Below are 16,444 nucleotides of genomic sequence, written 5' to 3'. Positions count from 1 at the left end.
GATCAAATCACTGACAGACGAAATTCATTTTCTACAGCACACTCACTGTATTCCAAAAACGTAAGTATTTAGATGTACATTTGTTTTTTATTGTGGACTAATCTATCTTGAAGTCAGAGGCATCTCCAAACAAAAAAAAAAGCAGCTATTGTTTGGCCTTTGTGTGAAAAACATGGCATTTATGAATAAATGGCACGGCTGGACCGGGGTTTGAACCCAGGACCCTCCGATCTAGAAGTGCACTCTACCAATTGAGCTACAAACCTTGTCGCCGGTGAACGACCCAGTCCCATTCCGCTACATTCCTCCTTCCTTTTTCTAAGTCTTTGCCCTCGAAGACACAACCATATACTGTACAACCCAGGTTCGTGTATCCCCTCATCAAGTATTCACCCAGTACTTGAAACAAGGGTTGGTCACAGACACCAAATGTAATAGGAGCGGGAAAATACACGGCCAAACCGAGGTTCTAAACCCGGGACTTTCCAAACTCTAGACGGACGCTCGATCTACGTACCAATTAAGCAACATGGTCGGCGGCAAACGACCCAGTCCATTTCCGCTACAGTTGAAAAGGGTATGAAGGGTTTTGTCAAAAAGAGGCCGTTTGTGATTTTGGTCCCCCACTTAATCCCTTCATATATCGGAATGGTTGTTTATCTATGTATATGAATAAAACTAAAACGTATCGGTGATGGCCACAATAAGGCCTAAATTGGCATCCCCTCCTTTTATGTTTAAACTATTAATGCTGGCCATGGTGTCCCCCAAGGCTCAGCACTAAGTCCTTTACTGTTCATTTTATATCTGATAATCCTAAAAGCCTTTCCAAATTCTTTGCGGACGACAAATCCTTTTAATCATTGGAAGTATCAATGCATATATCTCCTGAAATCATAAGCTACATTTATTTATAAAGTTTATGCATTGTGTCTCCAGTCTTTCCCGATTCACATTGCATACAATGTAAGTGAAATGGAGGAAGCAACCAAGTCGCCACAGGTACCTAAGGTCAAGACCTCAATTTGATCTTTTTTTTTCTTTTTTCTTCTTCAGATTTTATTTTAAATTTCTAACGTGCCATAATGGGAATATCAATTTGGAAACACGTCAAGGATGGTTACCCCTGAAAATCGTTGATATCCCGTTAAAAATAGCCGTTTTTCAACAAAAGTTCTGGACGTCCCAAATGTTTCGCTAACTGAATAGGCGATTTCTCCAACTTTCAAATGTCATATTTTGGAGGTAAGTCGATCAATTTTCAAACGGATTGTTTTAAATGGTAAAATGGGGATTTGTGAGGAGATCTAAACACAGTTTTGACCGCCGGGCTCACGATTTTTATTTTTTTCGTCGTTTTCTTGGACTTGATTTAGCATTTCGCTATTTACCTTTACTAATTACATATTAGAATATAGGCATAGGATATGTTGTGTCTATTACCTGTAAACCCAACTAAATCTGGGACCCCATACTTGTCTGATGAGATGTCAATGACTAAGCTATCTATAGTCAACAGTGAACGTCTTGGTCTAGTTCTGCCACAAAGAATCACATCTTATATAACCAATCCAATCACATCCGATTGTGATATGCTAAAAAAAGGCTTCAAAAGAAAAGAGAAGAAACGTTTTTTTTTGATAATATTTTATTGACGAGAATTTTCACTTAACCCTTTCACCACTGGAGACCAAAATGGACTCCTCCAGAACAATGAATGGAAGAGTTAACTTAAGTTACACAGGGGTTAACGAGTTAAAACCTATCCTAATGATGAATTGAGATTGATTTGCCACAAATTGAGAATATGATCATAAAATGAACAAGTCGCTATAGTTTTTAGGAAGTCATTGTTAACAGGAACCTGTGATGCACTTTGACCTTGTTCACTGCCTGTATTCCCCGAGGGGATGGGCAAGTCCTTTTTGTCTGCCCCCTCCCCAGGGGCATGTGAGGAGGGAGAGGGGGGATCCATGTAGCACCAATCCGCTCCGTAAGCCAGGGATGTGTGTTTGTCATAGTGACACAGAATAGGAAGTGGCTCTTCTGAAAGACAAATATATACAAGTTCAGGAAAACTTTAGATGTATGTTGTAATAATACACAGGGTTCTGTGATAATTACAATTTTAATACACATGGGTTTGTAACATACACAAATTTAGATCATAATATTAATTATATACACAAACTAACTACTATTTATAATACATGTACAAGTTTTCTAAAGTTATAAGACACATACCGTATTTGTCGTAATAAGCGCCCCTCCCCTGTTTGGGAGGAATTTAAATGATATAGACCGGACCCCCTCCTAGACCTGACCTGGCCCTGTCAATGATTTATAGTACTTTCACTTTAAAACAGGGATTTATGTCTGGTAATCATGACCTAAACTTCCCATGTAGATGATGAAACATTTGACATCCAAACCTCCATCCACACTGGATTGTTTATAATATCCTAGCAACGATTGACGTTACACAACTGGTTCTATACTAACTGTCATTTTATTATAATAAGCCCCCATTTAAGATAACTTTTCAATGCCCTGGGTGCTAATTACGACAAATCCTGTAAGTTCAGAGGGTTTGAAATACACACAAGTTTATAGAGCACCAGGGGTTACACTCTGTTACCCTCTCTGTAACTCAGGAAAATGTTGTGGCAAATTTGAAGGCATGAAGATTGGTCTCAGGCAAACAAACAATCACATAATGTACTGTGTTATCCAGTGAATATACCCATGTCATATTTGTTTGCGTATTAACCCGTGTAATATGACCTATCAGCCCTGTGATTGGTTGTAAGTTTCAATTGTTTCAATTGTAACGTCATGACTAGGACCAGTACATGACATCACAGACTTGCACAATGGAGTCAAAAGGACGTTTCCTTTCAAGGTTGCATGAAAATTGTCGTTTTACAGAAATAAATGCCACAAATCTTGATCATGGAATATAAAGGATCTTACACTCGTTTTCATTTCAGATGAAATTTATGAAACTCGTCAGAAATTTTTCATTTGAGCTCGCCAGAGGCTCGCTAAATTGAAAAATTCTTAAGACTCATTTCATAAATCTCATATGAAATGGAAACTCATGAAAAAAACAAAAATCTGTCCTTTGAAGATTAGAGAGGAGTAACAACCGACTTGAAAGCCAGTCAATTTTACCATTATGCTGCTGTGCGATTCTTATATATGATGTACGTTATACATCAAGGATCAATCTAGTCTACTTGTATTATTATGTGGCGCATACTGAGCCTTCAATTTTGTCATGACATATTCCAGGGGTGCAGAGAACGAAGCGAGCGAAGCCCCTCAAGTATTGAGGATGGTAATACACACATGCATGAAATATTTTAAAGACACACAGGTACATGTATCTGTATAGGTAATGGTCCCTACCTGTGAGATTGCTCGCATCTACAACATGGAAACCATTGTACATAGTAGCAGTAAGGATGTGTTGTCCATGCTTGGGCTCCCATTTTATTCTCCAGATTCCCCCACCCAGGGACGTGGTCACTAGGGGGGACCTCATCTTACGAGTATCCCACACCATCAATTCTTCATCATAGCTGTAAAAGAGAGATACATTGTTTTAGTTTTAGGCGTCAACATACAATGCATCAGAAACAGGAAAACACACCATCAACTTCGACAAGTCTGGATCCTACGCATAGCTACAAAGGCAATTCCATAATCAAATAAGAACACCTTATTAATTTTTTAACCTGTCGATTTCCAATGTTTTGGCCCCTAGTATCACCAATGAGTCTTAGGACGAAACAGCTGTATGGTATCGTGTAATTCATTTTTAGCATACTGTATTTATTGCTAAATTGTAAAAGTGCAGACACCTCTCGTGTGTGTTATGCTTATCTTTAAACAGTAACAAGAGTACCGCGGGACGGAACAATATACGCCCGTCGAATGTCATATAGTGTTATATACTTTCTTACATAATAAGATTTGCATCATTCTAAGAGTGGTTAGCTGACATGCTATAAAAAAAATGTGGGAGAAAATCTCCGGACAAAAAATCAGATACTGAAATGAACAAAGGGCAATAACCTTTGCAAAACTCGTTGAATCAAAATTCTTTTAAGGGAGACACAACTTCATATCATGATTATGATGTATAGCAAGTTTCAAAGATATCGGTCGAAAAATGTAGGAGATTGCCGGACAAAAATTAAATACTGAAATGAACAAAGGGCAATAACTTTTGGAAAAATTGTTGAATCAAAATTCTTTTAAGGGAGACACAACTTCACATCATGATTATGATGTAACCCAAGATTTAAAGAGATTGGCCGGAAAATGTAGGAGGAGATTGCCAGACAAACAAAAGTTCACGCCGGACGGATGGACGGATGGACGGACGGACGGAAGGACGGACAACCCCCTTACCATAATACTCTCGTCAAATTTGACAGGCGTATACAAACTAATTCGATATTTTTCTAATTTGACAAATAACACTTTTTTTTTAAATTTAACTCTAAATTGACCAACCAGAGAACTGAGTTTAGTGTGAAAAGTATCAATTGATAGGCATTATCAATTGTGACATCATTGCTGCTCCGACATTTGTTTTCTTATTAGGGCATTGCAATACAGTATTCCTTATCTCAATATTTTTTGGCATGAGACGGATTATCTGCTCTCAGAAGCCAACATCTTTATAGAGAAAAATATCATAAACAGAATGTTCTTGTTTTCTTTATGTATAACAGGTGTATTTCACTCATGAAAAATATCCAAATTTTCAACCCATTCATGAAATATATCTGTTATTCATCAAGAAACCAAGACTATCTTCTATATCTAATCATTATCACTGCTGTTAAAGAGAGTCACAGCGTTTAAAGAAAAAAGGTCTGTATATCAAAATATTTACCCTTCACCAACATGTTCAAGTTCTGAGAGTAAAACGTGTGAAAAATCAAACTAGATTATAATATATTCATATTACCTGCCAGTGCCTAGTATGTGTTCCCTGTTTGGACAGCTCTGTATACTGGTAACACCCATGGTGTGTCTGTTGGGACAAAAATATCACGATATACAAAAAAGTTCAGCATTTTTCTCTAGTCAATAAATTTTAAATTACATCAAATTTCCGGTTCAATTTTCAGTAAAAGATAGCCATTTTTTCCTACTTTGATTACAAATATCATTACTCTAGACCTCTAGGTTATTCAGAAAAAGTTTTTTTGAATATTTTTAAAAATATAACTCCTGTGACCTTGAAAGTAAGTCAATGTAGGTTATTTAACCCCTAGATAACTTGAGTAGACTCTACCATACATTCATCTGGATGAGTCCATTATGGTCTACAGTGATGAAAGGGTTAAATACACTTGATATCCCTTCATCCCAGCATGCTACTGGCCAAGTATCACTACCCTAGACGTCTTGGTTATTTGACAGCTATTTGAATATTCTAATTACAAAGTGACCCCTATGACCTTGAAAGATGGTCAATGCTAATCTGTTCAGAACTGATAGCCTTTCATCTCAACATGCTACACATTTAGATCAAGTGAACTACAGATTACTGTAAAAGTACATATTTTAGTGGTATTCTTATTTTATCACTTTTCGCACTTTAAATATTGCCTTAATTATTACTCTGCCAATTCCAGTTCCTGCATATTGCTTTCTTTTACATATCTTGTGAGTGCACCAATTCATCAACGTGCTAATCTGTTAAAATTTGATAAGCGCTAAAATTTTAGTGCTCTAAAATAAATAAGTTTATAGTATCTATGAGTGTTGGTCACCTCTTGTTGACAAAAACTGTCTGCTTGGGATCCATCCGCATGTCCCAACCCTTCAGCTTGCTGTCATCACCACCTGTAAGTACCAAAAAACAAAATGTCACTGTTTAAATCTATTAACTTTTGGCCTTGCTGTAAATTTCATTTACTGATAATTTTTCATCTTACTTTAAATTTCCTTTAACTTTGACCTCAATACGTGGATATTAACTTTGACCTCAATTGAAAGCCCTATCAACTTAATACAACCTTGCCTTCAAGTACTTTTTAAGTACATTCAACCTTTGAATTCAACTTAATTTCTCTTTAACCTTTTACCATGACTTACTGACCTCCCTTTGAAGTCAGTTTAACCTCTGACCTAAATTGCCCAAAATTCCTTTCATTCTTTGACCTCACCTGACATTCTTTCTAACCTTGACCTTGCATTAAAATCTCCCTGTATTATCTTGACGTCACACTTACCTGTATAGATGAGATTGGTGTCCCAGTAGTTGAAAGCGGTGATCCAAGCCTCAAAGTCATGAGCTTTCCAGCTTGTCAGGGGTCGAAGGTCACCACCATCCACAGCATGTACGTGGATATCACCCGTGGACGTGGAACTACATATGTTAGTCGGAGGTCTGTAGACAATAAGGTATATTGTTATGTAGCATCATGACGTTATATAATAAATGTTTTTCCTATGGAAATTTATAACATTTTGTTTTACCAATGATATTACACTAAGTTTTTTGACAAAACTAGTTTAATGTGACAAATACAACTTGTTTTTCCTTTTTTTTCCCCACAGTAAACTGACCAATCAGAGATTGACTGTGAAAATAACACCCTTGACTATAACTGTAACATCATAATGATTATGTATAAACATTCTGTATTGTTATACGATACACATATGCCATGATCAGCATTCTGTTGACAATGTAATTTATTAGCAGACCTTGTAATTGACGTGAGAATGGTATATAAAATGTAATAAACAGAAAAGATTTTTTGTCTAACATGAGATATATTTCACTGAAAAAAAATCCCTGATCCACATTCATAAAACATATATCTGATATTCAACTGACACATTTAATAATCCCCACCTTTGCTGGGTATTAAATTAATATTCTCACCCTTTGTTTACTCGATTTGACCAGTCCAATGATAATCCAAGACAGTCATCTCCAAGGTCAAAGTTCATGACCTCTGTCATATCAACTTTTTGGTCAGGAGCACCAGCCTCACTGTCAGTCATCCTGTAGAGTCGTAACTGACCAACAGAGTTGACCAAGGCCATGAGGGATCCGTCCGGAGAAGGTACAGGACACCACTTAATGTCCAGAATTCCTGGCATGTCCAGTGTAGTCTCTGTGGCCAGTTCCTGACCACTGGTCAGTCTGTGGATGTACAGTCGGCCATGTCTGGTCTGTCGTCTCTGTAAAGCGGTGCTGTCATCAGATTCCTGAAATTAATACAACAGAAAATCTTGAAAACGTGACACTGGGAGGATATATAGCGTTTAACACCACGCCTAGTGACACACTGTACATTAAACACTTTCTTTAGCCCTTAATTATGCTCCGTGAAAGCACACTCTCAGTATCACATGAGGACACAGGGCTTTTCCTCTGGAAATCTGAGTACAATTTTCCATAATATTTCAAAACAGTCTGTTTGTATAAAATATTGCATTGTGAAGTTTTTCATCAAGACTAAATGGAAAAAAATGCTGGTCATGCAGATCACTACCAACTTACCAAGGACTGTTTTAATACTTTTTTATGTATACTAATTAAAAATGACTCGGTCCTATACAATTAGGAGAAAAATCATCTGTACTTCCTGTCTCATGATATTCCAAATTTTAAAATAAATAAACATATAAATATGAATTATTTTACAACTTTACAATTATGGAACATTGAAGTTCTATCAACTGATAACATTCACTCTTGACTTGAATGGTATAGTGCAGAGGGGTCTAAATATGGGAAGAAACTGGAGAATTCCCTGAGAAAATCTAGATGGTTAATTGGTTCAATTTGACTCAATTCATTTTTTTACATCAGATTTGGGAATCAAATCTCCACTGTCATGTCTAGGTGATAGGTGTGTGTTGCCTGATCTATCTCTGATAGGTCCCTATATAAATACCTGGAGGCCATTTCTGTTAAATGTTAGCATCTCTACTTATTCTCAATATTATATAACTTTCACCCCTATGTAACTTTAGTAGACTCTACCATGCATTGATCTGGATGAGTCCATTATGGTCTACAGTGGTGAAAGGGTGAAACAACTACTTGCCTATATAATGACCTATTTTGTTTAACCTTTCCAAAATAAATCATTTTGTTTTACTGTACCTGTGTACCAGAGTTAGAAGCAGAAGTGTCCAGTTGATACGTTCCACACAACAAGATGTCATGATGGTTGCTATGGGGACACCATTCTGTAGAATCTGCACTAAACTCTGTATCTAGCGTCTGATTGGTTATAAATGCTGCCATGGTTACCAAAGTATGTGTTCAATGTGATTTGGTGTCTGTCAGGAGATCCTTGAGAATTGGTGCACCTGTATTAACAAAAATGCATAAGGTGTATGTACAATGTACATGCAATTTTTAAAACAAATACAATGGGTAATAATTCTTCATATATTTACATGAATTCCATAAAAGCAATCTTTCAAGAATCATAATAGTTTCATCACTATATAGTACCTAGTATTGGGATAAATTGACCAGGTCACTATTCTGTCTTTTCGTATTGCAGAGTTATCTGCTCTTGTGAGCAGGTATTGATTGATACGTCATTGGTTTGTGAGAGTATCGTCATCAATTTTTGGGAAAAAGACGTAACTTTCTCACACAAACCAATGACGTAACAATCAATACCTGCTCACAAGAGCAGATAACTCTGCAATACGCAAAGACGGAATACAAAAAGCTGAGATCAATCTTATTTCAACTTTCAACCTCCCTCCTTTATTCAGCAGTCTTTAAAAAAAGAATGATGGAAAGATTTATTTAGAAAATAGGAAAAATATATCAAACCCCCAAAACATATTATATCAGCATCTCATCTGATCCTCTTTTGAAATCAAACAATAGTCTTTTTCTCTTGACATGTATTGTTTTCTCTAGTGCAAAGGTATCCTATGAAATAACCTCACTCTCTTTTGAATGTTGCGGAACTTGCGGAACTGGACTAGATTGATTGACAGTGGCCAGGTAGCTCAATTGGTAGACCGTACTTCCTAGATTTCAGAGGGTCCCAGATTCAAATCTTGGTCTATAGCTGTGCATTTCTCTTCTCCCATCACAAAATTGGTGCCTGTGACCAACCCGTTTTTCAAGTAGGGGGGTGAATGCTTGACAAGCGGATGCCCGAACCTGGGTGGTGAATAGTGTTGTCTTCAGGGATGAAGACTTGCAAAAAGGAGGGAAGAATGTAGCAGAACTGGTCTGGGTCAATTGCTGGTGACCAGGTAGCTCATTTGGTTGTGTCTGTTTAAAGTTCCGTTTGTCTTTGTTTTATGTCCTATTAACTGCTATGGTCATTTAAGGATGTGCCAGGTTTTGGTGGTGGAGGAAAGCCAGAGTTCCTGAAGAAAAGTCACAGACCTACGGCCAGTACCTGGCAATTTACTGCCCCACGTAGGCCTCGAACCCGCAACCCAGTGGTGGAGGATTTTAGTGGTAGCAGAATGTCAGACGCCTTAACCACTTTGCCACCGAGGCCCCCATTTCGAGTTCTGAGGGTCCCAGGTTCAAATCCCTGTCTGGCCTTACATTTCTCTTTTTCCACCCATCACATAAAAAATGTTAAGCTGGGGTGGGGTTAAACCTGGTAATCAGTTTCAATGTGAAGTTAAGTTTCATGTGTGCAGAGGAACTATTGTGGTACATGTCATTGTTTTGCTTTTCATTATGGAATTACACATTGTTTCTCTATCTTGTGCATCTCTTTCATATGGACCAAAAATGTTCACCTGCAAGCTGTACATTCATGTATGCCAAATCATGACTAGATTCAGATTGGTCTGAAACAAATTAGTATAAAAAAGTGTTCATATAGCCATTTCTGTATCCAACCATACATTTACAATCTATAGTCTCGGGCAACTCAGGCTAAAATGGGGTCCGAGCTGATATACGAGTTAGGGTATGAAAATGACTATCATAACCTCTAATTATCACACATGTATACATCTCATCAGTTATGTATGCGTGAAATATGTCCATCTTATATATTTCATAATCATAACAATCTAATATTTCTCGTCAAAAAGTACTGGTAACATTTGTACCCGCAATTTTATCACTGTTCAAATTCAAGTGTAGTCATGTGAAATACAATTTTAATTGCACAAAGTACAGAAATATTTGTTTGTTATTACTCTCCATCCTTTCGATAGCCATGGTAATTTCAGGACGTGCCAGCTAGTTATGGTGGTGGAGGAAAACCAGAGCGCTCCGACCTGTGTAACAATAACCACCACCAAAAACTACAAATTGTTACACTCAGTAAACATTTCATGTTAAGTATGCAGTATGTATCATAAATATCTTGTGAAATAAAATTGATAAACAGTCTAGGATATGGCTACTGTATTCAACTCAATAATAAGCGCCTCATCCCTTATAAGAAACCAACAACAACCCTGCCCCCTCGCCAAATACGTTACGTCCAAATTGCAATAAATTTGAATATAAGCTTTCCGTCCAACATGTCTATCTACAATGTAAAAAGAAGACGAAGAGACAGAATTAATAAAAAGTTAATTTTATTCATTTGTATATATATATATACATATATCTTAGTTTTATGCAACACTAAAATTTCATCCACAATATTTCAAAAAACAAATCAACCTCATTTCTATATTAAACTGTTTTTGTTTTACAGCCTATTTCATTAGTTATTATCAAAATCTAGCATACAGATTTAAGTTAATTAACACATCTATTTGATGAAAACAAAATATCAAACTTGTTGATATTAAATTTGTAAAATCAATTTTGCTACACCAGTGTAACCATTGTTAACAAATTGTATATAGTTGGAACACACACATATATAGTTCCCAACAAAATAATTATTTTCTCCCTAAAAAAATTGATAAATATGATAATAACCTTTGTATAATAAATGATTGATGTACATTTTTCAATTACACATATTCAACCTTGATTGTGTGTGACCAACAACATGAAGAAATATCTTTTTAAACAACGATGAAGTATATTTCCATTGTTAGATATATTGTATGGTACATTTCCTTTAAATAACCCTGTCTATAAAAAAGTTATTTTGGAGGCTCAACTCAAAAAATGTTCGCACGAATGTTTCCCAATCAGAAAATGTTTAAGTTTCTCCATCTTATAAATAAAATATTTTGCGATCAATCTTGTCATTATGTCAAAACTCAAACACTCTCTCTTAATAATTAGATGTGTTACTTCACTAAAACGTCCTTTGGTTTGGCATCTTAAACCCTGCTGTGGGACCCATTTTCCATATTAGATTGGGTATCATAATGCTTTTTATTTTTCATGAAAAATGAGATTATATGGTAGTTGGGTGTTGGATATAACATATAACTCAGGGATCAGATTAGACAGGTTTCACTGTACATAAAAGCAAATGTTTTTAGCAGCCTGGTGCAAAGAACAGTTGTCTTAGGATTGAACTGAGGACCGTAAAGGCTACAACAATGCCAACAATATACAATACCAGGTTATAAAATTGTAACAAACTTTAATAAATATCAAATTAGTTTTTTATGAAAAATTAATGTTTCACAAATTTTCATATATATATATACATATCCGAGTAGCACGAAAAAAAGTAACACGTTACGAAATCGCAAATACCTATGAGAAATGAAATCACATACAAGGATATTTCATGTTTTGACATTGCACTTTCACACCAGGATGACTATTATATATACATGTAGCAATACATTTTGAATGAATGATGCATACTGCAGGGGTGTTCAAATTCATTTTCGAGCTCTGGCCAGCAGGCACATTTTGCAAATTTTTACAAGCCAAAGCTTTGTTTTCATAACAAATACTGTAAATGTCCATGAGCCTCCACATAAGAGCCCCAGACACCAGGCGAATGGAAATATACACTTCTGTTGTTGGTATAAAGATTTTTATACAGTATATCATATACTTTGAATTACACTATTTTTTACTACATATATACCAGGTATTCCCAATATACTCTTTGAAGTAAAATATACCAGTGCATATAATTGTATATAAGCCATACAACACATACTTAAAAGAAAAAAAATGCTACTTTTTGACTTGGCATTGTGTACAGTTTTACTTCAAAAAGTGTCATTTTTGTTGGATTATTCAGATCTTGAACTATCCATACCTACTACCTTGATACAATTCAATCTTTACACATATTCTTTTACATTCATCTACAGTCCTCATCTGTAGTGATCATCTGTGACGTATGATGATGATCATCTGTGACCTATGACGATGATCATCTGTGACGTATGTCGACGTTTATCTGTGACGTATGCCGACGATCATCTGTGACGTATGACGACAATCATCTGTGACGTATGACGACGATCATCTGTGACGTATGACAGTAATCATTTGTGATGGGATCCATGGGAAGAACCAAGCCAAGAAACAATAGAGAAGGCCACACTGCTAACTTTCAGCTCAAGATGTACACACAAATGTTGGGCTGTTTCAAGTAATAAGTGTTAATTGTATTGTTCCAGTAAATATGAACATCCCTTGAACAAGTTGGAGGTCATGGTCTGATTGATTGTTTGGATGTTTTTGCAGTGGCTGTATACAGTGGACACTTTTCACAGTCAAAAATCTTTGATTTGGACTTTTTTTATTACACATATATGTTAGATTAAAATGGAATTTGAGCCATTTCTTACATTTTAATATTACAATATGTTTGTTCAGACTAATTCATGAACTTGAACATATGAGTATTTGATGAAGTTTGACAATGATAATGGATTTATGGGCCAGATCGGAACTTTTCAATAGAAACTTATTGTAATAAATATATAAAACTAAAATCACACAGTGATCATGTTCTGGCACTTCTTTCACACTCCATTAGACACTCGCGTACAAGGATCCTGGCATGAACAATGCCACGCTTGAGTCGCTCAGAGGACGTTTTACTGCCGGCATATGTTGGTCGAATATCTCGACCCATTTCTTCGATGACAGACAGCAGCTGAGTGTACTTCGTCTGATTGGCCAGTGACAGCTGCTGTAGGTGGAGTTGATGTTGTTGGGCTATCATCTGTTGCTGTGACAACCGGATCTGTTGGGCTGGGCCTGGTGGAGGCGTGGCTCTCACTTGCTGTTCTCCGTCAGATCGGGGTGTACCTGGGTTACTGATGACCGGGGAATTGGGGTTTGAAGTCCCATCTTTCTTCTAGAATACAAAGAAATGCAAAGGTTGAATGTGTGTAGGTTATAGGCAAACTCCTCTGTCTCTTCTCAATACATTATATAATAATATATATAATGCATATATAATTACTTACAATAGTAAAAACTCAATTACGTATTCATTCTCAGGGGTGAACATTAGTTTTGCTAACTGGCCAACATCCAAGGCTTGTATCTATAGATGTTAAGTAAGAGATAGTGAAACATTTCAGTATTTTATTTTGAAAAAACAACTTGGACTTGCAGACTTTAGCAAAATCTGTGTGCAGACCTGAATTAGTCCTTGAAATACGAAGTTGTACACCCCTGCTCTGAAATAACTCAACATTTTGTACACTGATCATTGTTTCCTGAACATAGTAATGTTACGTAATACATTAACATGTTTATACATTAGAAATAATATACCCTTTCCAGAAAATTTTGTTATAGGGCCTACATCGTACATACATTTATCAAATGATAAAAGCCTGGAAATATAATTTTGTTTCCTGTAGCCCCATATACAAAATGTATATGTACATATGACGTTGGTTCCTAATTTGCATATTGTTATGGAAATTTTAAACAAGTAATGACAGGATATGTACTTTTTAAAAAGAATAGGCATTTATAGCCTAATTAACCTACCCTGTTTTCTTTAGCTCTTGTATATAATTACAGGAAACACAAGTACATTTTTTGATGCTAAACTTTTTGGGGTACAGCGTTTCGGTACTCCTGTCCTTTTTGTACTTTAGTAAGACGTTTTGGTACTTCAGACTATTTCCATAAACTTGTTTTAACATTTTAAAAGTTTTCTGCACTTGGACATAACTAAGTTATAAAAAAAAAATTTTTTTTTGCATGATTATATATTTGAAGATTCTTAGCTTTTTCAAAAGATTACTTTTCTAATGTACCAACTGAAATCTATGGAGTAACAAAAACATTCAGAATTCCAAATTTTTACCTCAATGAAAAAATACATTTTTCTGACTCTGCAAGGTACTACAAAAACTGCAAAAAGCCGCTCTCATATTAGGAATTTTCGTGTCTGGAAACCAACATTTCAAACAAACTCATATGCTAGATATATAATAGGGAGGCTCCTAACTATATTGACACTGATTATATGGACAATATTCATCGTTCTATTTATGTCACCTTAAATTATTATTCAAATCACACTAATAGGCATGCTATCACACATGTACCACCATAATGGACTCATGCAGATCAATGCATGGTAGAGTCTACTAAAGTTACATAGGGGTGAAAGGGTTAAGGTATCCGTAAGTATCTGACTAATGCGACTATATAGCTATCAATCATTAATTTAAACAAACCGACTGATCATTTAAGATTGTGGTCTGTGTCCATAGATCCGAGCCCCTGTGCCCCCAACAGGACAATACAAGAGGTCCAGAGGGCCTGTATCGCTCACTTGGATATAAAAAGTAATCATGACAAAATATTCTCCAAATAAGATCCAAGGGAAAGGGCCAGACCAAAAGACCAATCCTTGTATCATATCTGTATTAGATTTTTCATGCCCAATTTTATGTATGCATGGTTATGGGGTGGGGATCTCAACTGTTTCCAAGGTGTGATTCAGAAACTAGGTTCCTTAGGGTTGTGGCCAGACCCCAGCCCAGGATCAATTATAATATCATGACTGCATTTGTCTCTTTATGCCCAGCATTTGTATATTCAGTTTTGAGGTGGGGATCTCAACTGTTTCAAAGTTATGACCCAGGGGTTAAGTCTGCGAGGGTGGGGCAGACCCTGGGGTCAATTCTTTAAACATGTACAGTTTTGGGGTGGGGATCTCAACCGTTTCAAAGTTATGACCCAGGGACTATGTCTCCAAGGGTGGGGCAGTCCCTGGGCAATCCTGGAAGCATATGTGCATTCTTCTCTTCATGCTCAGCAATTGTATATATGGTTATAGGGTGGGGATCTCAACCATTTCCAAGCAATAAACTATTTTTGGCCCCACCCTTAGCCAAGGGGGTCAGCCCCACTACTTGTACATTTTGAATCCCTGCCTCCCATGAATGCTTCTGACCAAATATGATTGATATCCAGTGCATAGTTCTACAGAAGAAGCCATTGAAGCTATATAGCCAAATTGCCCCCTTTTGGCCCCGCCCCTCCACCCCCTGGGGGGGGGGGTCAGCCCCACCATCTGTACAATTTTGAATCCCCACTTCCTAGGGATGCATCCAGTCAAATATGGTTGATATCAATCTCTTAGTTCCAGAGAAGAAGTCGCTTAAAGCAATACAATAGCCAAATAACCCTTTTAGGCCTCGTCCCTCAGCCCCCTTGGGGGTCAGCCCCCCCATTTGTACACTTTTGATCCCTGCCTCTAATGAATGCTTCTGACCAAATATGGTTGATGTCCATTTTATAGTTGTAGAGAAGAAGCTACTTAAAGCAATATAGCCAAATAACGTTTTTTGGACCGCCCCTCTGCCTCCTGGGGGGTCAGTCCCACCATCTGTACAATTTTGAATCCACACTACCTCGGGGTGCATCGAGTCAAATATGGTTGATATCAATCTCTTAGTTCCAGAGATGAAGTCGCTTAAAGCAATATAGCCATATATATAACCCTTTTTGCCCCCCACCCCCCTTGGGGGTCAGCCCCACCATTTGTACAATTTTGCCCACCTCCCATGAATGCTTCTGACCAAATATGATTGATATCCATTGCAGTTCTACAGAAGAAGTCGTTTATAGCCAAATTGTCCTCTTTTGGCCACACCCCTCAGCCCCCTGGGGGGTTTACCCTACCATTTGTACAATTTTGAATATGTAATCCCCACCACCAAGGGATGCTTCCAGTCAAAAATTTGGAGCGGAGCTTTACTTATTTATCGAAGACATTTCGTCCCCGACAAATGTTGATATTATTTTCGTGGACGAATTAACTTGCGATTCAAAACAAAATCGGGTCCAGTTCCCAGTAGCGGCACGTGAATTTGCATCAAATCAATAGTATGTAATGACTTTTGGTTATAAGACCTGAATAAATGTTAAACAGGTAATGTTAACCACAAACGAAGTTATTATTTTACAATATGACGGATAAATACCACGATGTCTTTATCCATTCTTCTTTTATGGCAAGAACCCTGTATACCGGAAATGAACAATGAAGACGCTTGCAATCCGAAATTTCCTTTCGAAACAAAATTATATCAT

General features: G+C 36.9%; 2 protein-coding genes across 2 annotated transcripts; both read right to left on the bottom strand.

Annotated features, from left to right (window-relative positions):
* Positions 1–1,627: 1,627 nt before the first annotated feature.
* On the bottom strand, positions 1,628–16,402 carry LOC110467030 (diphthine methyltransferase-like). The gene is made up of 8 exons (XM_021523896.1): positions 16,336–16,402; positions 8,150–8,358; positions 6,917–7,245; positions 6,258–6,415; positions 5,796–5,868; positions 4,985–5,050; positions 3,412–3,584; positions 1,628–2,046 (listed from the first exon to the last, which is right to left on the bottom strand). Exons 2-8 carry the CDS (start codon positions 8,291–8,293, stop codon positions 1,763–1,765), a joined length of 1,227 nt encoding a protein of 408 aa, XP_021379571.1. The 5' UTR covers positions 8,294–8,358; positions 16,336–16,402; the 3' UTR covers positions 1,628–1,762.
* Positions 12,879–14,454, bottom strand: LOC110467022 (cyclin-dependent kinase 2-associated protein 2-like). The gene is made up of 2 exons (XM_021523886.1): positions 14,449–14,454; positions 12,879–13,235 (listed from the first exon to the last, which is right to left on the bottom strand). Exons 1-2 carry the CDS (start codon positions 14,452–14,454, stop codon positions 12,879–12,881), a joined length of 363 nt encoding a protein of 120 aa, XP_021379561.1.
* Positions 16,403–16,444: the final 42 nt, after the last annotated feature.

The sequence above is a fragment of the Mizuhopecten yessoensis genome, unplaced genomic scaffold (assembly GCF_002113885.1).
Source record: "Mizuhopecten yessoensis strain PY_sf001 unplaced genomic scaffold, ASM211388v2 scaffold11153, whole genome shotgun sequence".
Classification (NCBI taxonomy): domain Eukaryota; kingdom Metazoa; phylum Mollusca; class Bivalvia; order Pectinida; family Pectinidae; genus Mizuhopecten; species Mizuhopecten yessoensis.
Note: the sequence above shows the minus strand (reverse complement) of the source record. Positions and strands in the feature narration are given on the sequence as shown.

What these genes read in the sequence shown, in the direction of transcription:
- LOC110467030 (XM_021523896.1), bottom strand. Translation starts at nt 8,293, where the DNA reads ATGGCAGCATTTATAACCAATCAGACGCTAGATACAGAGTTTAGTGCA. An exon ending in CTTCTAACTCTGGTACACAG is followed by an intron (nt 7,246 to 8,149) that starts GTACAGTAAAAC and finishes TATTAATTTCAG; the next exon opens with GAATCTGATGACAGCACCGC. An exon ending in CACATACTAGGCACTGGCAG is followed by an intron (nt 3,585 to 4,984) that starts GTAATATGAATA and finishes TCTCTTTTACAG; the next exon opens with CTATGATGAAGAATTGATGG.